This window comes from Sus scrofa, chromosome 18 (assembly GCF_054392235.1).
Source record: "Sus scrofa isolate SSC_HxYL_T2T_F1_AM1 chromosome 18, Sscrofa_HxYL_maternal_Yorkshire_Landrace_v2.0, whole genome shotgun sequence".
NCBI lineage: Eukaryota > Metazoa > Chordata > Mammalia > Artiodactyla > Suidae > Sus > Sus scrofa.
The window spans coordinates 24,952,720-24,979,657 of record NC_139400.1 but is presented as its reverse complement, the minus strand read 5'-3'; the positions used below and the strand labels follow the sequence as shown (position 1 = coordinate 24,979,657).

At 41.2% G+C, this 26,938-nt stretch overlaps 1 protein-coding gene across 15 annotated transcripts in view; it reads right to left on the bottom strand.

Annotated features, from left to right (window-relative positions):
* Window positions 1-26,938, bottom strand: part of CHCHD3 (coiled-coil-helix-coiled-coil-helix domain containing 3) — a 296,981-nt gene that overhangs the window by 263,963 nt on the left and 6,080 nt on the right. For 14 of the 15 annotated variants that reach the window (XR_014833217.1, XR_014833213.1, XR_014833214.1 and 11 more), the window contains 1 exon segment: window positions 19,771-19,858. The exons of the other annotated variant lie outside the window; for it this stretch is intronic. Coding sequence is in view for 9 of the 14 variants with exons in the window: in NM_001244176.1 (NP_001231105.1) it covers window positions 19,771-19,858 (88 nt within the window). In the remaining 5 variants the exon portion in view is untranslated. 15 annotated transcript variants of the gene reach the window in all.

Here is a 26,938-nt window from a genome sequence, read left to right as displayed (position 1 = left end):
TACATATAACTATATACATGCCACTTGAGTGGCAAAATATACATGCCTGCAATCTCAATCATTGATCACAAAATTTTGCCCAGGTAATAGCTTTGGTATACAAAGATTAATGAAAATTGTCCTTATCAAAAGAGCTCACAATCTATCCAAGGAATCTGAGAGATAAGAGCCCATTCCACCAGTTGACAGATGAGAACACTAGGCTCACGGAAATAAACCTGTCCAGAGTAAAGGAACTAGTCGGTAATAAGGTAGAGGTAAAAATCAGATTTCATTTCCAATCAGCAATCCAGCAACATAGGAATTTAAATAGTCTCTATTTATTGAGCAATGCTCTGGGCATCGGGTTACCTCTCAGGTAATTTAGTCCCCCAATCCTAGAGATGAGGAAACCAATGTCACCATGGTGACTCAGAACTGCCAGGTCCCAAAGCATGAGCTCCCCTCCCTGCACCACACTGCCTGTCTTTGCAACAGACATTTACAGGCTCTGATCCTCTCTGAAAAATGGCCTGACACAGCATGAAATTAGTTCCATGTACCTGTGCTAAATTCCTCCTCCTGCTTAAATGTTACTGGGAAGAAATATGAGAGTTTTACTTTTTTTTTTTTTTTTTGCTTTTTAGGCCCACATCCACAGCATATGAAAGTTCCCAGGCTAGGGGTCAAATCGGAGCTACAGCTGCTGACCTATACCACAGCCACAGCAACACAGGATCCAACCTGAGTCTGCGACCTACACCACAGCTCATGGCAACGCGGGATCCTTAACCCACTGAGCAAGGCTCGGAATCAAACCTGCATCCTCATGGATCCTAGTTCGGTTCATTAACCCCTGAGCCATGAAGGGAACTCCCAAGAGTTATAACTCTTTTTTTTTTTTTTTTTTTTAAGATCAATAGAGACTTTATTTTTTTTGTTTGTTTGTTTTTTTGTTTTGTTTTGTTTTGCTTTATCTAGGGCCGCTCCCACGGCATGTGGAGGTTCCCAGGTTAGAGGTCGAATCGGAGCTGTAGCCACCGGCCTACACCAGAGCCACAGCAACGTAGGATCCGAACCATGTCTGCAGCCTACACCACAGCTCAGGGCAACGCCAGATCCTTTAACCCACTGAGCAAGGCCAGGGATCGAACCTGCAAGCTCATGGTTCCTAGTCAGATTCGTTAACCACTGCGCCACGAAGGGAACTCCTTAACTCTTGAAATAGAAAAAAAAAACAAAAAACCACCTCTATCACACCTGGAAAAACAGATTAACAAAAGCCAAAAACCAAAATTATATTAACTATTATAAAAGTAAATTAACAACCCCTTCACCTGACTGTCCAACCACACCAGCCTTGTGCACAATAGCAAATGTAAACATTAGTTTACATTTACTTCAAGAAACCTTCAGTAACTACTAATAAAACTGTTAAAAAATGTCTACACTAATGTATATGGTTAACATGTTATTTTCATTTACACAAGTTTGTGTGTATATGTGTATACAAATATCTGTTTCTATGTCTCACAACTACATAGAGACAATACCTGAACCCAAATATTGGAATCCAAAGTGAGGCATTTCAAGCCGTCTCACAAGCCATAAAGAAACCTTGATGGCAAGCTATGGATAGGTGCCAACACCTGAGTAGCAGCAAAGTTCACTGTAAATTTATCATTAAAAGGTCAAATGGCGAAGTTCCCTGGTGGTGTCACTGCTGTGACAACTGTTGTTGTTTGTTGTTGTCACTGCTCTGGTTCGGGTTCAATCCCTCGCCCAGGGAATTTCCATGTGCCATGCAGGCATGGCCAAAAAAAAAAAAAAAAAAACGTCAAATGGTATTTGGGTTTCCACATTAATCCAAAAATCCATTATAAGCCTGAAGAAACATTATTAAAACATTGTTTCCAGCTGCATCCATTCTTTCTTTGGGAAGAGGCATTGAGTTCCATATTCCAATAATCAGAGACTGCCTAAGAAAGAACAATGACGATAGCCCCTGTCACTCTTGGGCATCACAAATTAGGGAAAGTTGAGGTTCAGAGAAGACCACCACACTGCCCTCAGGTCATACATAGTAAGAGGCAAAGCTGAATACCCACGCCTGCTCATGTCAGGACCTCAAGATCTACCTGTCAACACCTGTGCTCCTTCCACCAAAGCATAGTGCTGGGCATTTATTTAACAGTTAACCTGAGCGACTTCTTGGACGATGCATAGGAGGGGCCGGGGGTCCACCGGAAACAATTAGGAAAATATCCTTTCAAATCCCTCGGCCTCTGGCTCTCTCAGATCTAGTGAGCCCTCCCATTCATACTTGGAAAAACCTCCTGATCCAGCCCCAAGCTGAAGCACTGGCTAACACTCTGCTAGTTGTAGGATAAGTGAAGAGAAATCAAACACAATGCTTTTGCTCTAGAGAGTCTCTGAAGAAACCCTAATAATAATCAGATCCGTGGGGAAGAACCACCCACTGCCACTATTCAAGCTAAATCAAGGTCAAGTAGATGACATCAGCCTCCTCAAAACAGCAATCTGAAGCATCCCATTTTTAAAGACAGTTGGCAATCACACGAAAAAGCAAAGTGCACACATAATAATGGCAAATGTCCTGAATGATTACATTCGGTGATTTAGCGTCAGGAAATAACTGTTTTATTAAGTTTTCTGCGGATGATTTCATTCAAGATTTCTTGTGGATAGACTATATGATGAAACCTTGTGGTTATGATCTTTGTTCATTTTTCAAGAGGGCTAAATTTTGCATGAAGAAGCACACCAGAATAGGTGCTCCCTGCTGTTTCATCAACACAGAAACTACTAGTTCCTACAATGTGGGAGACAAAGGAAAACCACATTACACCCTTTATCTGAGGGCACATGTTTTATTAATATATGGTTTCATCAATGCTCTAGTACAAAACAGCCTTTAAAAACAAAGTATGGGAGTTCCCATCGTGGCTCAGTGGAAATGAACCTGACTAGCATCCATGAGGACGCAGGTTCTATCCCTGGCCTCACTCAGTGAGTTAAGGATCTGGCACTGCCATGAGCTGTGCTGTAGGTTACAGGCACAGCTAGGATCTCATGTTCCTGTGGCTGTGGTGTAGGCCAGTGGCTACAGCTCCAATTCGACCCCTAGCCTGGGAACCTCCACATGCCACAGGTATGGCCCTAAAAATACCAAAAAAAAAAAAAAAAAAAAGTATGGAGAGGAGTTCCCATTGTGGTTCAGGGGTGACAAACCTGACTAGTATCCATGAAGACATGGGTTTGATCCCTGGCCCCACTCAGTGAGCTGCGGTGTAGGTCATAGACATAGCTCAGATTCTGAGTTGCTGTGGCGCAGGCAGGCAGCTACAGCTCCGATTCAGCCAATAGCCTGGAACTTTCATATGCTGCAGGTGCAGGCCTAAAAAAAGAAGAAAAAAAAAAAAAAATGAAGTATAGAGTTCCCGTTGTGGCTCAGAGAGTTAAGAATCCAACATAGTGTCTGAGAGGATGCACGTTCAATCCTCAGCCTCGCTCAATGGGTTATGGATCCAGTGCTGCTGTGGCTATGGCGTAGGCCAGCAGCTGCAGCTCCAATTTGACCTGTAGCCTGGAAACGTCCATATGCCAAAGGAGCAGCCATAAAAAGAAAAAAATTTTAAATGAGGTATCCGTTAATGAGAAATACAAGATCAACAGGCTGAAAAACAAACTATATCTCCCTCTCTTACTCCAAAGATGATAGAAAAAGAGCACCATTCTTTCTCCTTCTGCAAATGCTGTATTTCTTTTTATTGAGACAGAGCAATGCAGAACTCCCTAAAGACAAACCTCTTCAAAAATGTGAAAAATAAAAACATGCTGTTCACATACATCCAACAATATGCTACTCTGCTGATACTAAAATACCCGGCTGCTGGTGCTGCTGTCAGAGAAAGAGGTCACTGCATAGGCTCCTCAGAAGGGTCCTCTCACATGCCCGAGCCTCTCTGAAAGGAGTTCATATTCCCAAAGCTGTACTTTACCTACCTTCTACTGAGTCAAGTCAAAATTTTAAAACAGAATAATAAATAGCATAATGCAAGTCCCTAAGTGTATATATACTGCAAGCACGGCAACAGAGAAGAATATTCATTTGAATATGCTCTTTTTTAAATGTGACAAGACTTCAAGAGTATTTTAACAGCTTCACTGAGATAAAAACTTATATACCATAAAATTCACTCATACAGATCAATGGATTAAGGTACAGCTCAAGGTACTTGCAGTGCTGTGCAACCATCAGCAGTACTGCTAATGGCTGTGATGCACCCCCTCCCCAACACCTTGAGCCCTAGGCAACCACTCATCTTTCTGTGTCCATAGATTTGCTTGTACTGGACATTTCATAAAATTGGAATCATACCATACCTCATCTTTTGTAACTGGCTTCTTTCATTGACCACAATGTTTCTGAGGTCAAAGGTGTTTTGAAGAAGCTGGGGATGCTCTCGGGTCCTTCTACTCATTCATTTCATTGTCAAGTGTTTCTTGAACATCTTCCACATGTGAGACAGATGTGATATGGGTCACAATGGGACCTCTAGGCTTTCAGGGATGGATTCTGCCCTCAAGCTTATTACTGCAGAGTAAAGATGCTACCACAGCTACAAATAAATAACTATACTTCTTAATGTAGAAAGTAGTGACTTCCAAGAGAAAAACACAAATAAAATACTATGTAAGTTTGGAGGAAGAGAAGGCAAATAGGATCAAGAAAAGTTCTGACAGGCAACCTCTGAGGTGATTACACATACACAGATACAGAGACACACACACACAAACACACCCCCTACACGAGTAAATAAAATCAAATAAAATAACATAGGGATGGAGGTATTTCCTACTGGAACAAATCCATACGCCTTAGCTCAGTTATTCCATCCATACTTACTCCGTGTACTCAGATCTCCCACTCAGTCCCTGCATTCCAAATCAATATAAATAGTTGTAATTTCCAGAAATCACTAAGCCCTTTGTGAGCCATCATTTCTTCCCCCAAGAAATGCTATTCCTCCTTTCCACGATCCCTTCCATCAATGCCATCATGTCTGATTGGTGAACTCCTATTCATCCTTCCATATGCAGCTCAAACACCACCATCTCTTTCATGAAGTCTCCCCTGACCTCCCCCAGTAGAGTTAGTCCTTGATTCTTTATGATGCATGAATATCTCCACTATCTTCATTTGCATTGTTCTGCTCTGTTTATCTCTGAAATCTCAGTGCTTAGTACAGCATCAGGAACACAGCTGATACTAAATAAAAGTTTGCTGGAACAAGGGCACAGAACACCAAGTGAAAGGCAAAGAGTGTGACAGAAAGGTTGGACAGAGTCACCCGAGAAGGTGTGAAAGAGGGCAGTGAGGAGCTCTGGACTATGCAGAAGGAAAAAAAAGAGAAGGATATCTATCGATTACCTGCTATATTTCAGCACCAGTACATTATCTCTTTTAGTCTCCATGACAACCATGTGAAATTAAGTCTCTCCATCTTATCCTGGAGGAATCTGAGATAACTTACACAAGATGACACAATTATTAAGTGGCAAAAGCTCTTTGAGCACTAAATGTACGCTCTGTTCTTCTATTCAGAGGTAATTCAGCTACAGCCTTTCTATTTCCTATTTGAAGAAACCGGGGTTCATTTCCTTTGCAACCCCATTTCTGAAAGCAGACAATCACACGACATCACTGCCAGCAAAGCAAAGGTGGTAGTTTCAGTCGGCCTTTGTACCCTTCATCCTGGGTCTAGCTAATCCAGTACAAATCATGCTTCCTGAGGAACTTCAAAAATAATATTGCAGGCTTGAGCACCACAGAAGCCTCTGTGCTGTTCAACTAAAAGAATTTTACTTAGAGTAGGAGAAGGTAGTTCTCAATCAAAAGGTTCAGGGTAGAAGTTCCCGTTGTGGCTCAGTGGTAACAACCCAACTAGCATCCATAAAAGCATGGGTTTGATCCCTGGCCTCGCTCAGTGGGTTAAGGATACAGCATTGCCGTGAGCTGTGGTGTAGGTCGCAGACACGGCTCTTATCCTGAGTTGCTGCGTCTGTGGTATAGGCTGGCAGCTGCAGTTCCAATTTGACCCCTAGTCTGGGAACTTCCATATGCCATGGGCACGGCCCTAAAAAAAAAAAAAAAAAAAAGTTCAAAGTCCTACAAGCAACAATCAACAACAACAAAAAACCAAAAAAGCAATTTTAAAAATTACTGCTTTTTAAAGTTTTACTTTGCCATTTTTGCAGAAAGATGACGATGGTTGATGTAATAATGGCTAAATCAGCAGAGGTATAATGTTTAACGGCACAAGAAAGAATTAAAGGAAGGAATTTATCATTTGTATGTTTATAAGACTTGATAAAAATTGTTTTTTAATTACACAGGCCTATTTTTAAGATTTTTTTATTAATAAACCAATAAAGTATGTCAAAGGTCAAAGAATAATCATTAGAAGAGAATTACAACCTCCCATAATCTTATAATAATCACTCTAAGAAGTTTCTGAGAAAAAATATTAAAGCATCCTTTTTAGAAAAGTTGAGTAAAATTGTCACAAGTATAGTTTATGGGCTCAACTGCATAAAATTCCCAGAGAAGTCAATATGCGATTTAGAAAAGTTAAAGAAAACATTATGGGAGTTCCCGCCGTGGCTCAGTGGTCAGCAAATCCAACTAGGAACCATGAGGTTGCGGGTTCAATCCCTGGCCTTGCTCAGTGGGTTAAGGATCTGGCGTTGCTGTGAGCTGTGGTGTGGGTCGAAGACATGGCTCGGATCTGGCGTTGCTGTGGCTGTGGTGTAGGCCAGTAGCTACAGTTCCAACTGACCCCTAGCCTGGGAACCTCCATATGCCACCAGGGCGGCCCTGGAAAAGACAAAAAGATCAAAAAAAAAAAAAGAAAGAAAGAAAGAAAAAAAAAACACTTTATGTCCAATAGATATCTATGTTGTCCTACAAAATTAAACAAAAGCTGCTCAGCCAGTCTCATTTTTCCTACCACAGAAAAAGACCAAATTGATTGGCCTTAATATCTGCAGGTGTGTGTACTGTACACACACAGTTAAAGCCATCTCTTCTTGTTAAAAGGACAAGTTTTAAGAAGGAAAACGAAATAAATGCTCTTGGAGAGTTTTAACAACTCTTATTTTGTTAAATTAATTTCCTTCAATAATTATAAGGATACTATTTAGAATCCATAATCTAGCTGGTTGCGTTAATAAAACAGTAAAAATGTTTTGGGTAAACTGTCAATCTCAAATACTGCTTTAATATTTTTAATTAAATCAAATCTATCCTGATTACAGCAAGTGACTGTCATATCATTCCTCGGGTTCTTCCTCAAAAGTGACATACAGCAATTAATATTTTACCTTATTTTTTAAAGTCATGATGGTCATAATGACCATTATGTCACCATTGTGACTAATTACATCTGAAGGATTTGGTGGAACTACCAAGTAAGGTGTAGAGCACATCTGATACAGGTATACATGAACTATCGTCACTCTAGCACACGGCCATAAGGAGAACACAAGATGCATGTGGGAAATGCCCACATAAGCCAAGCCAAATTCTTGATTTTTCTTCTATCACTGTTAGTTAACACTTAGCTATTTATGTGTTTGAACATACAGGGGAGCCAGCTGCCTGATGGCCCAGTCCTCCCCTAAGGGGATGCAGGCAGTGGGTCTTCCTTCCAATCCTCATGCAGAAGCCAAACCAATCCTCAACATTCCTGAATTTCCAGGCGCCAAACCCCCAGGTTTCATACCGCTGGCCGCAGGGCCTTGAGGAAGTGAATGACAGCAGGAAGATCATCCTCTGAGAAAGAAAAGGTATGATGTTGAGTCAGAAGTTGAGATGAGGAGTTCCCGTTGTGGCTCAGTAGTTAACGAACCCAACTAGGAACCATCAGGTTGCAGGTTCAATCCCTGGCCTCGCTCAGTGGGTTAAGGATCCAGCATTGCCGTGAGCTGTGGTGTGGGTCGCAGATGTGGCTCGGATCCCTCGTTGCTGTGGCTGTGGTGTAGGCCAGCGGCTACAGCTCTGATTAGACCCTTAGACCCCTAGCCTGGAACCTCCATGTGCTACAGGGGTGGCCCTAAAAAGACAAAAAAAAAATAAGTTGAGATGAAGCCAAATGTAAGAAGAGAGAGTGAAGAGGAGCTCTTGAAGGAAGAGAAATCCCCTCAACCATCTGAGATTTTCTTTCATCCCATTTTGCCTAATTATCTGCCTAATTATCTGCCCTCAACTGGTTCACCTACAGCAAAGAAGTAATTGCTTTTCAACTCAGCAAAGAGAAGTCCACACCAAGGCAAGGGGAAGTGCAGGAAAAAAGCGTCATAAAAGGAGGTCCTGAGAGGACAGGTGAGTAAATGAAAGCTGTGGAATCTCAGGGAGAGGGGTCATAAGTCACAATCACAGCAGCACGTGCTGGGCGCTATGACAGGCAAGCACACACGAGCTGCTGTGTGACCCCACAGGAGGCACTTCTGACCCAGACTTGGAGTCAGAAAAAACTCCCCAAGTGATTTCTAGGCGGATATCTGAACAATGAGGAAGAGTTGGCCAGACAAGTCAGGTAGGAGGTGAGGTGGTGGGCTGGGGCTGGGGTAGATAGTTCGAGGAACAGTGGTCGGACAGAAGAGACAACACAGTCAAAGACCAAAAAAGACAAGTCCAAGGACCCAAGAACCTTCCACAGGGCTCAGCAGAGAGTTCAACATGACAGAGGGAGGTCCGGGAGATGACGCAGGACACTCAAGTGGAAACGGCTTGTTGGTTACATAAAAGAAATCCTGACTTCACTCCCCCTAGGGGAAGGGGAACCTCTCAAGCTTTAAACAGAAGGATGATCTGATTGGTTTTACACTGTGGAAGGATTACTAGGGCAGCAGGGAGAATAGACTATCGAATCCGAGACTGAAGGCTAGGACCTCAAGCAAGAGACAGAACAGGCAGGATGGTGCTAGACTAGGACAACGACACCAGGGATGGGAGAAACTGTACTAAAACCTGAAACCAGAAAAAGGAAACTGCAACACCAGGTTCTGCTGCTACTCATCAGATGTGGGTATCCCCTGAAGGACTATAACAACAATGGGGGTGAACAAGCAATAAATAAATAAAACAAAGCAACTAAGTCCCACAAACAACGTCAATAGATAGGGGCTCTCAGCAGCCATCAGCTCCCCACCATACCATCTGCAAGATGTCCTAGTCACATCAGGCCTTTAAGTAAAGGAGAGGGTTATTGCTACTACCCTGAAATTTCCAACTCCAATTATTTGATGCTGGCTAATTAAAACCCATATTTCAATTTAACCACTCAAGTCAGGGGTGCCAGGGCACACAGAACCAGCACACTGTCTTAAGCATGTCACAGCAATTCTGTGAAAAAGTTTGAAAAGTCTTACTGTAATGATCCACATGGGTTCCCAACGCCTTTCAAAATACACTCAGGTACAGTGACAGCTGTCAACCAGGTGTCAAGTAGCCCTGGGGGGAGAACAGGTTTAAAAAGAGGACTTACAAGCACTTACTGTTTCCTGGTAGCACTGAGCTGGCCTAATACAGAGCACTGGATGTGTAACTCTGAATAAACCAGGGAGACAGGAAAGGGTCAAGGGAAGACATGAAATGCTGGGTCAGTCGTTACTTTTTAAAAACGTTTACAAGGAAAAACATCTTCACCAACAATAATAACCTACTATTTGGTTGACAGGTGAAAGGGTCAATGGGTTGATTTTGAATACCTCTACGTGTAGCATGAAAATATTCAAAATTCTCTTGGGCAATTTATTTGAAGAGATCTGGACCGTGCAGGTCATGTGCTCAAAGTCCAGCAAATTTCAAGAAAGGCAAAAATACTGTAAACCAAGAGTTCAGGAGTCCCCACTGTGGCTCAGCAGGTTAAGAACATGTTAGTCTCTGTGAGGATGCCAGTTCGATCCCTGACCTCACTCAGTGGGTTAAGGATCCAGCGTTACCCCAAACCGTGGCACAGGTTGCAGATGCAGCTTGGATCTGGTGTTGCTGTGGCTGTGGTGTAGGCTGGCAGCGGGAGTTCCAATTTGACCCCTAACCTGGGAACTTTCATATGCCACAAGTGAGGCCATAAAAAGAAAAAAATAAAAAAAGAGTTCCCACTGTGGTGCAACAGGATCGGTGGCATCTCTGGAGTGCTGGGACACAGTGGGTTAAGGGTCTGGCATTGCCACAGCTGCAGTGTAGGTCACAACTGTAGCTCAGATCTGATCCCTGGCCCGGGAACTCCATATGCCATGGGGTGGCCAAAAAATGAAGAGTTCACTTTACAACTGGCATATTAAATCTAAATCAAAAATAGTGGGGTTCTATGTATTGTATGCCCTATACTTTATAATCCACTAGAGCTGCTTATATAACCAATGTCCGATATTTTATAAACCTTGAAGCATGATTATAAAATTTATACTTTAGAGCTGTTTTCTCTTTGTGGTTTATGATATATTATGAGTGATATCCATGATTTACTCGATTGTTATACCCAATAACAACACTTGTTCAATCAGAAAATATAATCCACTATCCCATAATTCAAAATGCACAGCAGCAAATGGGGGGGGGGTGTCTAAAACAGCTTATCTCTTCTCCCCTAATCACTGAAGTTACTTCCTTCCAGCTTCTGAGCACTATGATTCCATGGTATAACTATATTTCTGAAATATAGTAGCAACATGCCTAACAAAAGGGCTGCTTATTTCCAGTAACTTAGGAATAGGTAGGGAATTTCTGGCCCACTTGATTTCATACCACTTGGAAGCACTAATGCAAAGCAAATTATACCACAGCAGTTGCAGGGCAGGGGGCCTCTGACAATTTAATAAAAGGCACCTGAGGTCAGTGGTCAATCAGTTAACTAAGAAATCAAAGGGCAGAAGTCCCAAGTCACAGAAAACTACTGGAAGGAGTGACTTGCTGACATTTCAGGACCTACTAAGCTTCTCTGTCTATAATTCCTTTCCTCTTCTGCTGCAGCTTTTGCTTTCCTGTATGACGCCCCTTTTAACCATCCCAAAATACCATGGGATATACACTATATTGTCATAATTTATTCCATTTTTCTTAGTTTTCTATGCTCTCTCAGTTTGAAAATAGAATGAATTTAAATTTGTGCTGGTTTCTTAATATAACACAAAGACTGATGAATCAAGTGGCACTGGGGAAAGTACCTTAGACCAGGGGCGAAATGGCAGAAGTGTGAATTTGCCACTAAGCAGCCATGTGGCCTTGCTCCACAAATCCACCCAAACCCTCTTCTACCTCAAGCATGTGGTGGCTCTCTTCCCACTCCCCAATTTCCAACTTTTGCTACATTATCCTTCCAAGAATCCACCTGTACCATTTCAACTTCCCTGCTCAGAAAGCTTCTGTTTTACACCTTCCATGGTTTCAAGTAGCTGAGGACAACTTTTTTTTAAGGCCAGTTAAGGACAAATAAAAATGCTTATGAGGCTGCTTGTTTTTTCACGAAAATAATTTTCCTCAGGACTATGGTGGAAAACATGTATTCTTACTATTTAGATTTGGTTGTTAAATATAAAAATATCAATGAGAAAATCAGCACTTCATTTTCAGCCATAAAAATATTATTAATATCTGAGTATATGTGAAAAGTAGCAACTAAAACAACTTTCTGAACCTGGCATCCTAAAATTAAATGAAACAGCTCAGTAGCCACTAAGCCCTACATGCTAAGATTAACCTCCTTAACTTCGCCAGCCTTCCCACCCATGAAACCCCTATTTGAACCCTTTACCTGGTCTGTGTACTGACTCTGCCAGTCGCCTTCAACACCAACAACTTCTTATCCTCAAGGTCTGGCTCAGGTCCACTCCCCATAGGGCCTGCCTGCTAAGCTCTTGACCTTCATTCTCTGAAATCCTAAAACATTTTCTAGACCACTTATATATGCTATCTCAATACATATTCATTCGTATGCTTCAAAATATTGTATTTTTTATTTATTTACTTTTTGTCTTTTTAGGGCCACAGCCATAGCATATGCAAGTTCCCAGGCTAGGGGTCAAATTAGAGCTGCAGCTGCCAGCCTACACCATAGCCACAGCCACGCCAGATCTGAGCTGCATCTGCGACCCACACCACAGCTCATGGCAACACAGGATCCTTAACCCGCTGAGCGAGGCCAGGGAACCAACCCGCGTCTTCACGGATGCTAGTCAGGTTCATTACCACCGAGCCATGGCGGGACTTCCCATCTACTCCAAAATATTAGCTGAGCAGGTGGAGGGTACTACATTAGCACTTATTCACTACACTATAATGTTAAAGATGCTTTGACCAAACTGATAGCTCCCTGAAGTCAAAGATTACTGCCATGCTGTGATCCATCACCTGTTGACTGATGGAACTTTAACAACAGGAGTTCAACTATCCATTAAATCTAGACTGTTTAGTACCACCTCACACCAGTCAGAATGGCTATAATTAACAAGCCTACAAATAACAAATGCCAAAGAGGGTGTGAAGAAAAGAGAACCCTCATACACTGTTGGTGGGAATGTAAACTGGTACAACCTCTGTGGAAAACAGTATGGAGGTTCCTCAGAAAACTAAATATATAACCACCATATGATCCAGCAATCCCACTCCTAGGCATACATCTGGATAAAACTTTCCTTCAAAAAGATACATGCACCCCTATGTTCACTGCAGCACTATTCACAACACCCAAGACATGGAATGAATTAAGAAGATGCAGTACATATATACAATGGAATACTACTCAACCATTAAAAAAAAAATGCCATTTGCAGCAACACGGATGGAACTAGAGATTCTCATAAGTGAAATAAGTCAGAAAGAGAAAGACAAATACCATATGATATCACTTATATCTGGAATCTAATATATGGCACAAATGAACCTACCTATAGAAGAGAAACAAACTCATGGACATGGAGAACAGTGTGGCTGCCAAGCAGGAGGGGGAATGGAGTGAGATGGACTACGAGTTTGGGTTTAGCAGATGCAGACTACTGCATTTGGAATGGATAAGCAATGAGATCCTGCTGTGTAGCACAGGAACTATATCCAATCACTTGTGATGGAACATGATGGAAGACAATGTGAGAAAAAGAATATATATACTTGTAAAACTGGATCACTTTGCTGTACAGCAGAAATTGACAGAACACTGCAAATCAACTATAATAAAAAATAAAAGAATGTCTAGTTTAAAAAATGTAAAGTGTTTATGGACTTCTTTTCTTACTCTTTTTTTTCCTTTTTAGGGCTCAACCCAAGGCATATTGAAGTTTAATCAGAGCTACAGCTGCTGGCCTACGCCACAGCCACAGTTATGTGGGATCTGAACCACGTCTTCGATACCACCAGCTCACGGCAATGCCAGATCCCTATCCCACTAAGCAAGGCCAGGGCGTGAACAAGCACCCTCATGGATACCAGTCGGATTCATTTCCGCTGTGCCACAAAGGGATCTCCCATGGATTTCTTCTTAAGAACAGAATTTCCTGACTAGACAATCTGATTTAGATCAAACCTTTAAATCAATAGTGTATGCATTTCTTCCTTTGGAAGTATCAAGCAAACTACAGCACAAGCAAAACAAAAAATATTAAGTGCAAAGTTGCATCAACAGTTTCACATGTTAAAAGTTGGAAACTGGGATACTGCACCTCCTTTCAGTTCATGTAATTCAAGTCAAAGGAACAAGTGCAGCTTGTTACTGCGAACTCTCCCTACAATGTCAGACCTAAATGAGCCTTAAAGAGCTGTTTAAAAATAACTAGGAGGGCCAGATTCTGGGAGAAAAATACATAGAATATATAGATGAATCTGTTTCCCTAAATTGGCTGTTTAGTTTGGGCTGTGCTATTTCCTGCTTAAATTGGTTTCCTGTAATTTGTTAAGGTTGCCAAAGACTTAGATCTCAGTGATATACTTAACGCAAATCAGCAAATCTTTATTATTTTTCCCAATGACAAGAAATGTACAAAGAAACTTGCACAGTGAGGATAATAATAAAAATGAGTTCGTTTGTCCTTTTCAGATTCATCATTTTCATCTGGTTGCTAGCGGCTCAGGAAACCAACAAACAGCCTCCTAATATCATTCCTGTCTGGTTCTTCATATTGATCTGGGGACAGTTTCCCCAGCATTAGGTAGGCTCAAACACCAGAGGTCTGACCTCACTATAAGCCAGAAAAACTAAAGGATCAAGGTGGAAAGGAAAAAAAAAAAAAAATCAACTCCAACACTGATTTTTAAAATCAAAAAATGTAAGATGTTAATGAAAATATAAGTTTATAACTCTGTGCAAGGTATCCCCTTATGTCAACCTGGGAGGAAAAAAAAAATTCCCACAGTTCCCACTACGGCACAGTAGGTTAATGATCTGGCTTGTCTCTGGTGGCCCAGCACAGTGGGGTAGGGATCCAGCACTGCTGCAGCTGTGGGGTAGGTCGAAGCTCCAGCTCAGATTCGAACCCTGGCCCAGGAACTTCCATACGCCACGACTGGCCAAAAAAGGAAAAAAAAAAAAAAAAAAAAAAAATTCCCCTGATGAAAAAGCAAACCAATATAGTTGAAGCACATAACACAGCAAAGAATTTGAGGCAGCAAGGACACAGTTAAGTTCTTTAGAGCATGTTCATTTATTAAAGTGGCATTACAATCTGCTGTGTGTCACACAGTATATTATTTTGCCTGAAAAGCTTTACATGCAAATACTTACTGCAACGAGTCATTGATCTGGTGCAAGGTTTGGCAAAAAACAGTTTCAGCAAAGTCTTTAAAAGAAATCACTTTCTTAAAGCATAAATTACATTCTCAAAACAATATATATATGACAAAACTCAGTTCCTATAAAGAAATCCTAGAACTCTTAGTCCATCAGCTAAATTCACACATATGAATAGCCTAAGGCTGCAATGAATGAAAACCCCGCAAGAAAGAAAGCATTTTAACAAATATTAAAAATTCAACTCATATTTAATATGTAATTTACTTGACATGGAAAATGTAGAAAAGGTTGATAACATTTTTATCAATATTATTTTTGCAGACTTGAAAAATTATTTCATTACACATCTAAATTATAAATCTTAAAAAAAATCGGATTTCCCGTCGTGGCGCAGTGGTTAACGAATCCGACTAGGAACCATGAGGTTGCGGGTTCGGTCCCTGCCCTTGCTCGGTGGGTTGGCGATCCGGCGTTGCCGTGAGCTGTGGTGTAGGTTGCAGACGTGGCTCGGATCCTGCGTTGCTGTGGCTCTGGCGTAGGCCGGTGGCTACAGCTCTGACTCGACCCCTAGCCTGGGAACCTCCATATGCCGCGGGAGCGGCCCAAGAAATAGCAACAACAACAACAAAAAAAAGACAAAAGATAAAAAAAAAAAAAAAATCTATTATTGGGTACTAACTAAAACCCCAAATGCTGAAGAAAACAAACTTTGAGCCTTTCTACTTTTATAAACATATTTTTTAAATTTTAAGAAGCATAAATCTTTGTTAATTTGCACATAGTCTAGTTACATTCTTAAGCTAAAGGCAAGATCATTTCAAAATAGTACATCAAATCTTAGTTCCTTCTGCGGGTTGGTTTGGAATGAGTAAGGGAAATATACTTCAAGAGCCTGCACTGATAGCTTTGTTGAGTTTTTTCCACAGTTGCAGAGAGAAAAACCAAGTATCTGCATGACATGAGGGCATACAGGTGTTCACCAGCTACTCTGAGTTGAGGAAACCAGTTCCTCCAATACACTCCTAACACAGTGGTCAGGAAGCTGTGCTAAAGACTGAGGTGAAAACAGCAAACCTCAGGGAAATATTCCCTGAAGTGCCCACTTACCTACACCCAAGGGAGCCCAGATGTGGAAACGGCAGGAAACAAGATTCACAAAGAGAGACATTAAGCTCCTTACCTCAGCCACCACATCATTAAAATCACCTGAAAAAGCTCACAAGGCCAAGCATTGATAAATTCTAGACTAAAGCTGTGTAACAGAATGTTCTGCAATGATGAAAATGTCCTAGATAGGAGTTCCCGTCTTGGTGCAGCGGAAATGAATCTGACTGGGAACCATGAGGTTGCGGGTTCGATCCCTGGCCTCGCTCAGTGGGTTAAGGATCCAGCGTTGCCATGAGCTGTGGTGTAGGTCACAGATGCGGCTCGGATCTGGCGTTGCTGTGGCTGTGGTGTAGGCTGACGGCTACAGCTCTAATTAGACCCTTAGCCTGGGAACCTCCATATGCCATGGGTGTGGCCCTAAAAAGACAAAAGACAAAAGAGAAAAAAAAGGAAAGAAAAGAAAATGTCCTAGATGTCCAAAATGTCCAACAGGCCACTGTCCAACATGACGGCCACAAGCCACAGGTGGTTACCGAGCACTGGAATGTGACTCATGTGACAGAGGAGCTGATATTTTTATTTCATTTCATTTTACTTAGTTTTAATTTAAATCATAATATGGCTACCATTTAGACAGTGAAGTTCTAACCCAACCAACAAAACATAAGGTGGCATTCAAAGAGTCTTTAGTGCCCAGGCTTGGTCATGGACCAAAGAGTTCATCAGTCATGTCAAACCTAGAAATGAGAAGGGACGGATTCCTCAGAACAGCCAGAACCTTTCACAATGTCAGTGTCATGCTCTGGAGGCCACACCACGAGCATTTATAAAAAGCATCCCCACCCACACCCACTCTCTCCAAGGATCAGTTTAAGCAACTAACCCAAGAGGGAAAATACTTCCTTTCCTCCGACTCACTGCTGTATGAAAGCCAAGATGGAAAAATACGAGAAGAACCAACAATCATTTATAGAAAGAAGGTACCTTCCAAACTCAAGCAGAATATCACTAAAAAGGCAGCTCTTTTTCTCCAACTAATTTGTCACATCCTTTCTACAAATGAAGCAAAGTGTTATTCAAATTATAATAAAAGAGAACAGTTTACATCATTTGCTCTGGAGTCAAACAGACTTGAATTCAACTATCACCTCCACTGCTCACCAGCAGTGTGACTTTGGGCAAGACAATCACTGCAAGTCTCAATTGCCTTTCATTTAAAATGGCTTAACACAGTACCTTCCTCAAAGAGTTACACAAATTACACAAGATAAGACATAAAGAATTTAGCAGAGTAACTGGCGCATAATAAACATTATTTAAGTGTTATTTAAACACTATTTCTTGATCATTTTATCCCCTTAACAAAACAGGTAGAAAAGAAATCTAAGATATTAAGATAAAATTCCAATTTTAAAATATCCATATATCAGAAGATGATGTTGGAAAAGCAAAGAGAGAGCAGTCATGGTGTACCTCAGAAGCCAAAAAATTCAAATACATTCCAAATACCATGGAGACCTACCGCCAGGATGTGACATAAACTGATTCATTTCTTTAAAGATGCTGAGGCCTCTGTGTACATGGCAAAGCATAGAGGGAGGACAAGAGTACAAGCAGGGAGCCGCTTAAGAGGCTTCTGCAAAAGACAAGGTAAGAGATGGTAGTTATCTCAACCGGAGCTGCAACAGTGAAGATGGACATGCAAAGAGCATATCCACACATATTTTGGAGATGGAGCTCACAAGACCAGCCTAAGGCCTAATATAAGAATTAAGAAAAAGAAAACAACAATGAATCCCAGTGCCATGTGCTGGGAAAGATGGAGAAGAGAAGCAACCCTGAAGAAGAAGAAAAGGTTTAAGTTGAAGAAAACTAAGTGGAAAGGTCAGGGCTAGAGATATACTTTTGGGAGTCACGGGAACCTACATAATGATTCGAAAGGCATACAATTTGATAAGATTAGTTAGTGGAAATCAGTAAAGATGACTATACTGAGGATGCAAGTAAGGTAGGAGGAAAACCAACAGTGTGGCCCAGAAGCCAAAGAATGGGTCCCAGAGAGGACAGAATGGTCACTTTCTATTCCACTTTAATGAACTACAAACCCTTCTTAAGGAGGCTACTAAACAGTAAGTTTCAAAAGGACAAGAACTATCTCTTAATCATCTTGGCACCTTCTCCTCTAAACACATCAGAAGCTCAACGCATGGTTACTGACTTAATGATTAGTAAGAGGGTTACACTGTCCCCAAGTGAATGGCATTTGGGCAGCAACTTATGTTTCTCAAAGTATTTGAGTTTGTAGCCAGATTTACCACATAATGTCCCTTTCTAATAGATAACGAAAATCCTCACTTAATCCAAGATCAATCATTCCAACTATTTTCTCATTGTCATTTCACCAAGAAACGGTATGTCCATCCATACAGCAGCAACAAGAACAGTGCCCAATGCATAGGAGGGGCTCAGTAAATAATAGTTGGATGAATAGATGACTGGGGTAGGAGAGAGGAGAGGGAAAAGAAATAGTCTCTTATCCTGCAGGATCCACAGATAAAATGAGACAATAACTCTCTATGGATTTCATTTAACACATTTTCATCAATAATTAAGACTATGAAGGAATAAACTTTATAAATTGAGAGGAAATTTATTAGAATATAAACTCATTAGAGATTTGCCACCATTTGGAAACAATGAATCACTATTATCTAAGTTCATTTTTTTGTTTAATAAATATTTACTCCTAAAACTTTAATATCCCTATAAGCAACCCACGTCACATAAAAAGACATATGAAATAAACTTCCAAAGCCTAATAAAGGATTCAGGAGCTGGAAGAGGAAAAAAAAAAAAAAAATCCCAAAGACTAAAAGTAGATTCATTCTATATTTAGTGCAAAGCATTGTATTTATGTATTTATTTATTTGCTTCTTCTTTTTTTTTTTTTTTTTTTTAGGGCCACACCTGCGGCACATGGAAGTTCCCAGGCTAGGGGTTGAACTGGAGCTGTAGCCACCAGCCTACACCACAGCCACAGCAACACCAGAACCGAGCCATGTCTGCGACCTACACCACACCTCACAGCAACACCGGATCCTTAACCCACTGAGTGATGCCAGGGATCGAACGTGTGTCTTCATAGATACTAGTCAGATTCACTTCCACTGAACCCCGATGGGAACTCCCTGGTGCAAAGCATTTTAAAAGAAACCCCAGTGTATAGCACAGGAAACTGTACCCAATATTCTGTGATAATCTATATGGGAAAATCATCTGAAAAAGAATGAATGTGTGTATATGTATAATTTAATCACCTTGTTGTTACAGCTGAAACTATCACAATATTGTAAATCAACTATACGTCAATAAAACTTTTAAAAAATGAAAGAGAAAAGAGAGGAAAAGAATCCCCAGTAATGATCACTAGTACAGTTGGCCCTCCATATCCACAGACTCAACCAACCAGATTGAAAACATTCAGGAAAAAATAAAAACTCCAGAATATCCCAAAAGCAAAATCTGAATTTGCCACGCAGGCAAGTATTTATATAGCATTTACACTGTATTTAAAACAATTCACAGGGCATTTACAGTATATTAGTTATCATAAATAATTTAAGAAATGATTTAAAATATAAGAGAGGATGTACATAGGTTATAGGCAACTACTACCCACTTTATATAAGGGACTGATTCTGCTATCCAAGGGGGCCCGGGAACCAATACCCATGGTTGGTTACCGAAGAAAGACAACTATAAAAAGCTCAACATCCAAATAACAAGTCAGACATACAGAAGAACCTGACTATTGAGTGAACTTTTACCACTTGTAAATTTTTCTACTAAAAATTCAGAAATTAAAATTCCAAAGTACCTGAGGCACCGTAAGCACCAGAATACCGCTGAGACTTCGGGCCAGATGGAGAGGTTTCCTTCATACGATCAATCACATTTTCCGAAAGCTGAAAAGCAACACCAAAATAAAATCCATTATAGAAGAACAAGGAAACAGCACAATGGCATCCAAGTAATTCAGCCATCCATAGCAATATATATAAAACAAACGGCCTGGAGAAATTAGACTAAATCTAACAGCTATAAAACTAAAAGCAAGTTAAGAAGTTTTAAGATTTCAAGATGCACCCCACAGCACCACTTTTTTACTTCTTCTAATGCACTGCTAATTGCTCATTATAAATACCTCTTTTCCTCATTTTATACTGTGCACTAAATTGTAATCGCTGAGAAAATGTAAGTCATCAGAACTCCTTCAACTTTCCCCTTCATCCTACAAATTAATTTCCACAAGCAGCAGGCCTTAGCTCCTTCCCTCCCTCCAGTCCCAAGGAAATAATGTCCCTCCCTCCGTCCTGTTCAAGGCTAACCACAAACAATCCCTCTTTCAAATTTCATCCTGCACCAACTTTGGGCCATGAACAGACTAGACTTCAGGTATTCAACGTCATCAAGCTGCTTCAAGGGGAGAAGAAGAAGTAAACCATCATGAATTTAAGTATGATATGAAGGATGTTCCTTGGGTCAGTTGGCCTGTAATGGAAGGACAGACGGCATAACGGGCAGGTGGGCAGGGCATCTGGCCAGGCTTTGGGAAGGGGGCTGGACGGGCAGCCGAGGAGGAGGAAGAGTGGTTAGGAAGAGAAGGAGCAGGATGAGAGTACTCTAAGGGGGTACAGCGTAAAGGGACAGTTAAACAGCACTTCCCACCATTAGACAGCAAGTGGAGATATCAAGCAGGCTCTGAGAACACTCACTCCAGATGTGAGAGTCCCTCCCCCCATTATTATCATATCATCCTTTTTTATTTTCTTTTTAGCACTTACCACTCTCTGACACTTTCTTGTTTACTGCCTGCCTTCCTCACTAGGAAGAAAGCTCCTGGAAAGCAAGGATTTGGCTGTCCTATTATTATATCCCCAGAGCCTCAATAAGCCTGGTTAATTGAAAGAATGTTTAAATAAATCAAACAATATGATTTTAAAAAAAGAATGGCTGAAGCAGGAAGCTAGGGGAGGGAGCTTCGTGATAGAGAAGGTCAAAAGAAGGAAATAAATTTTAGATTTTGAAAACTCAATGAATCCTCAAGTTAGGGGGTTTGAACTTGATCCTGAGGGCAACTGGGCACTACTGAAGGATTTTACACAGGGTAATGGCACAATCAGACTTACATTTTAGAAACATCACTCTAGCTATAGAGTGGAAAACAGATTGGAGGAGGACAAGAACAAAAGCAGAAGGACCCCTGAGGGAGGCTAAAGGACCAATTACGAAGCTATGAAGCGTATGTCTCAACAAAAACTTGCATGAGAATGTTCAGAGCAGCATTATTCATAATAGCAAGAGTGGAAACAAATACCCACCTACTGGCAAATGGATAAACAAAACATTATATATCCATGCAATGGACTACAATTAATTCACAATAAAAAGAAGTTCTGATATATGCTATGACATGGGTAGACCTAAAAAACAATTAAGTAAAGGAAGCCAGACACAAAAGGCCACATATTGTGCAATTCCATTTATATGAAATGCCCAGAAAAGGGATCTCTACACAAAAAGAAAACAGATAAGTGGTTGCCTAAGGCTGAGATGGGAATGGAAATTAACTAGAAATGGGCATCGGAGATTTTATTGGAGTGATGAAAATGTTCTAAAACTGGACTGAGGTTATGGCTGCATAATTTTATAAATTTATTAGAAAGTGCTCTACACAGAAAACAGATGAATGTATTATATGCAAATTACACAAGTTTTTTTTTTAAATGTTCCAGGGAGAACACATTCAAAAGATATTTAGGATTCAAAGTAGCTAACCTTCACCGAGTGCTGATTCTGTGCCAGGCATTTACACTCAACTAAGCAAGCACTTTACTTATTTCACCCTCAACAATCCTGTAAGATACTTTTATCATCTCCACTGTATAGGTAAGGAAACTGAAGCAAAGCCAGATTAAATAACGTGGGCCGGATTTTACATGTGATAAATTATGCAGCCAGGATTCAAACCCAGGAAGTCTGAGTCAGGCACCTGCCTTCACAGCTAGACAGGGTCTGACTAGATGGGGGCGGAAGCAGAAATCATTAGGGAGGTTTCCAGGTCAAGTAACAGGGTGACCCCCTTCTACATCCTCAAGGACCGTCTTCCAGTTTCCCCTGCTAACCCGATGCAGCAGAAAAAGTCTTCCAGTACAAGTCGCCAACCACCAAATAAATCACCTTTTCTATTACATAAATAACTTTTATACTGATATAGAGAAAGCACCTAATTGACCTGACTTCAGCATCTAACACCTCTGGCCACTCCCCTCTCCTGGAAACCTGGAAACCGCTGTCTTGGCTCTTCCAAAGTCCCCTGTCCTGGTTGTCCTAGGACTCTGGTTGAGTTTTACCTCTTTTGCAGGCCTCCCCTCCCCCACCCACCCTCAAAAGCTAGAGGTCTCCAGATTCTGTTCTTTGCCTTTACTTTCGTCCCTATGTGCTCTTGTTGGTACCCTCATTCACTCCCTTGATTTTTCACTGCTCTTGATAAATTAATGAATTTTAAATCTAATATCCCCACTCTAAGACCTGTACCCCAAAAACCATACCTAAACACTTAACTGCCTAAAAGACACCTCCCTGGGATAGACCACAAGCACCTCAAAACCGACTTGTCCCAAACTGAATTCATACTTGCCAAAAATCTCTTCCTCCTCCTGTTTTCTTTATCTCATTAACACCACCTCCGTCCAGCCTCTAAATCAGGACAGAACTTGTCCTCGACTCTTCTCCATCCCTCATTCTCTTAGCCATGACGTCTTCAAACCCTAAATTGTTAATGAATTTATCATTTCTTCTCCCATCCCACTTCCCCTGTCGTATTTCGTGGCACCACTGACATTCCTTCTAAAATGCAAATCTGACTATGGTAACTGCTTCAAGTCCTTCAAAAGCTATCTGTGTTGACATAAAAGCCCAAATTTGTTTGTGTGGCATTCAAGACTCCTCTTCATTTGTTTATGACCTAACTCTCTGACCTCAACGTCCATAGCTTCTTCCTTAACACATCATGGCCTGTTCTACACCCACACTGGCTACCTGTTGCCAATTCTTTGCCTTTATATACACACCTACACTGCTGTCTCCCCTGGCCCATGGGAGAGAACTGCCTTTAAAACTCCAGTTCACACATCATAAAGCCTTCTCTGACCAAATGAGCTCCCTACTCCATTCCAACTCTGCCTACCCAATGTGACCTTTCTTGTGCCCCCCGGGTGCCTTACACAAATTTCCAATGCAGCACTCCAGTGATGGAACAAGCTTTTGCCTTTCCACATTTCCACAGAATTGTGAGCTCCTACATGTTTGTGGGCCATTCAGCAAAAGTTTACTAGGCCAAGCACTAATTGAGGCCCTTGCGATATATCAGTTTATACCTAAACTTGCATTTCAGGACCCAAACCAGCAAGAAGATGAGATAGTAAGCGGAATGTCTACTGCTCAAAAGTTGTGATCTTGGAAGGAAAAACTGACTCCTTTCTTGGAAGAGAAGTTAGGAAGGAGAGTGCAAGGGGACTTTCTATTTGAAGACGCCACAGCCAGCTGCAACTTTTCTAACAACTGACAGGCACCAAGACTGCTGCTGAAACTCACCTGCAAAGCTGAGTCACATCTTCGGAAAACCCCTTAAGATTGACTCCAATCCTCTCAATTCACAGGTGGGAAGAAAAGAGATCCTGAGCAATGTCCAGCTACTGGCAGCATCAGGACCACAACCAGGAGCCCCCATCCCCTAGTCCCATGCTTTGTCTACTATTAAACGATACACTCCTTCCTCCTATACAGTTAGGTAAAAATGTATCACCTCCTCTTAAAGAAATAAAATGAGACTTATTAGGTTTTGGAATCTTAAAGCTATTTTAATTGATACGTAACATAAAGTTTACTCGATATATAAGGTAATATACTACATAATATATACCTAATGTACCATATTAACATAGTATGCTATATTATGCATATTTTATATTACATATCATATATACCATATATTATGCCATCGTATAAACATACACTGCTACATATGTAATGTGTTTAAAGCTAATACACATAAACCTAATTTGACATATATAATTTTATATTTTAGTTTATATTTCTGTAAGTCAGAGAACTACAACTCCATTAAAGGTCTATTTTATCTAATCAGAGGTGCTAAAAATCAACTATTAGCTATAAACTTTCACCTATATCAGAGACAGGCCACCCTAACTTCTAAATACAGCTTCATCAACTTCACATCAAAATTCATGCCTTGCCATTATCTATTGCTACTTTTTTTTTTTTGTCTTTTTGCCATTTCTAGAGCCACTCCCACAGCATATGCAGATTCCCAGGCTAGGGGTTGAATCGGAGCTGGAGCTGCAGGCCTACTCCACAGCCACAGCAACACGGGATCCGAGCCACGTCTGCGACCTACACCACAGCTCACAGCAACGCAGGATCCTTAACCCACTGAGCAAGGCCAGGGATCAAACCCGCACCCTCATGGTTCCTAGTCGGATTCGTTAACCACTGTGCCACGATGGAAACTGCCTCTATTGCTACGTTCGAAATGAATATAACAAAAGGTCCTTCCAATCCTTAAAGCAGCCTCAAAAGTTTCATTCTTGGAGAGTAAACAGAAAGCTGGCCCAGAACAGAGGAAAAAGCACTACCTACTACCTACTACCTACTACCTACATAACCATACCTACCTACATAACCATAGGGACCTCACCTCAGTGGGCCTCACCTCCGCATCTGAAACTGAAAATAAAACCTACCCTTAGAGTTACAGAGGAAGAATTCCAGATGCTCTTAGACTATAACATGCAACACAAGTATCAAGTGGAGTTATTACTAAAACAGCTCCAGCCTTCGGCTGACTCCCATCAGCTCTGCCTGAGTTTGTACTGGGCTTGTCTCTATGTGGTGTGTGAAGACAAGGCCTACACTTACTGCCAGAAGCGGCTGCAGAGGTCCTGGTCTGAGCACATAAGCTGCCCATTTATCTCTATCTATGCTCTTTGCACAGTAAAAGTACAATGCATCTTTCAATCAAATCACTATTTCTTGTTAACTTTTTAACTGTGTGTTTTATCTGATGGCTCAAAACTTGCTACTAATACCAAATTCTAACATAAATTCAAAACATTTCCCAATAAAGTCTTTGGTTATAGTTCAGTAAATTTACAGTATGTTGTCCAAAGGAACACAATTCATTTTTTTAAGTTTATAAAGAGGTTGCAGGGTTGTCTTGAGAGTCAACATCTTTTTTTGTTTGTCTCTTTTGTTTTTACAAAACATGCACAAGTGTATCCCCAGGCCCTTCCAAAAGAAGGCAGCCTAGAGTTGCGTCCAGTCACAACTATGTTGCTCGCAGGCAACAGGCAGACTATCCTTTGTATCTCAGGCTAACACCAGCTGAGCTGACCTCTCAGCTGCAGTAGTAAGTTGAGGTCTGCACTCACCAGACCTCCTCTGTGAGCTGGGGGACTCCCTTGTGAAGCAGCTGACAAGATTTAGCAATGCTGGCCTGGGTTAAACACACAATCTATAGCTGGAGAACAACAGTTCTCTGAGATGCAAAATGACCCAAAAGTAAAACAAGCTTCCGCATCGACAAGCAGCCTCCATGTAAGTGGCAACCTCTTTAGAAAACATCTTTCCTTAAACAGGATACTTCTTTTTAAAAAGTTTGGGTTTTTTTTTGTTGTTGTTGTTGTTGTTTTTGGATCAGCAGTGTCTCTGAAGCCCTGGGACACAGGTTTGATCCCCTGCCGGGCACAGCGGGTTAGGGATCAGGTGTTGCCACGGCTTCGGCGTATGTCTAAACTGCAGCTAGGAGCTGATCCCTGGCCCAGGAACTTCATATTCCAAGGGGTGGACAAAAAATAGGCGAAGAAAAAAAAAAAAAAAAGCTTTTTTTCAACTTAAGGATCTATAGCTATTACACCTGGTTTCCAGACATCTCTAGAATCTCCATTACGGCAAATACCAAGTTCGATTTACAGAAATTTTTTGTAGCAAAGGGTGAAATGACCCAAACACACAATAATGCTGGAATTATGCCCTGAGGTCCATAGATTCATGAATCTATGGATTAATTCCTCAACCGTATGCAAAGTTTCCTGCAAACTGCCTTGTTCTGGGCAGAGTCCATAGCTTAGAGACTTGGAGCAGTCAGTGAACTAAGAGTTAAGAACCACTGTTCCAACATGAGGGAGAACCAAGAGAAGGGGGCCTGTCTACAGAGCAGAATTCGGTTCACTGTCTTGGATCATCCACCCTACTCTCTACTGCTCCTAAAGAGCTTCAATGAGTGGGGCTTGCCAATGTGGGGTCTGCACTAGTGCCCACACTGCCGTGTGCCCCAGAGAAGCGGACACGTGTGTCACCTTCCTTCTGCAATCTTCCTAAGCATCTCTTCCCACCCACATTGGTCTTACCTAAAAATCAGCACAGATAAACACCACTCACCCACCTGGAATCCAGCATTTTCTCAGAAACAAGAGACTGGGCAAGATGAAATATTTCTACTTCCGAAGAATGGAGTAAAAGGAAGAGAAGAACCCCTTTTAAGTTGCCCATCTCTAAGAGGTAGAGTTAGGAACCACATGAGACAGAAACAAATATCTTCACCGCCAGAATCGTCTTTCTCAACTTCTTCGAGGTGTTTCTTATCAAACCAATTAAAGGACTCGGACCCTTTTTCTCACCTGGTCTTCTTTCCATGCAGCATAGGTCCTTTTGTTTTCAACTACCAGTTCAAGACATAGGCTTCAAAAACTGCTACTCTTATTTGGAAGAAATCACTTCCAAATACTAACAGAGGGTGGGGGAATACCATCTATCTATATGTACAGGGATCCAAAATGTAATTTTTAGCTTAAGCCTGTCGTTTATCACTTGTACTCTCTGCATTTGTTATTAGTGGAAACCATGAACTTCTGTCTGCATAAAATCCTAGAAAGTTTAACATGGTAACACATAGCCAAGAGACT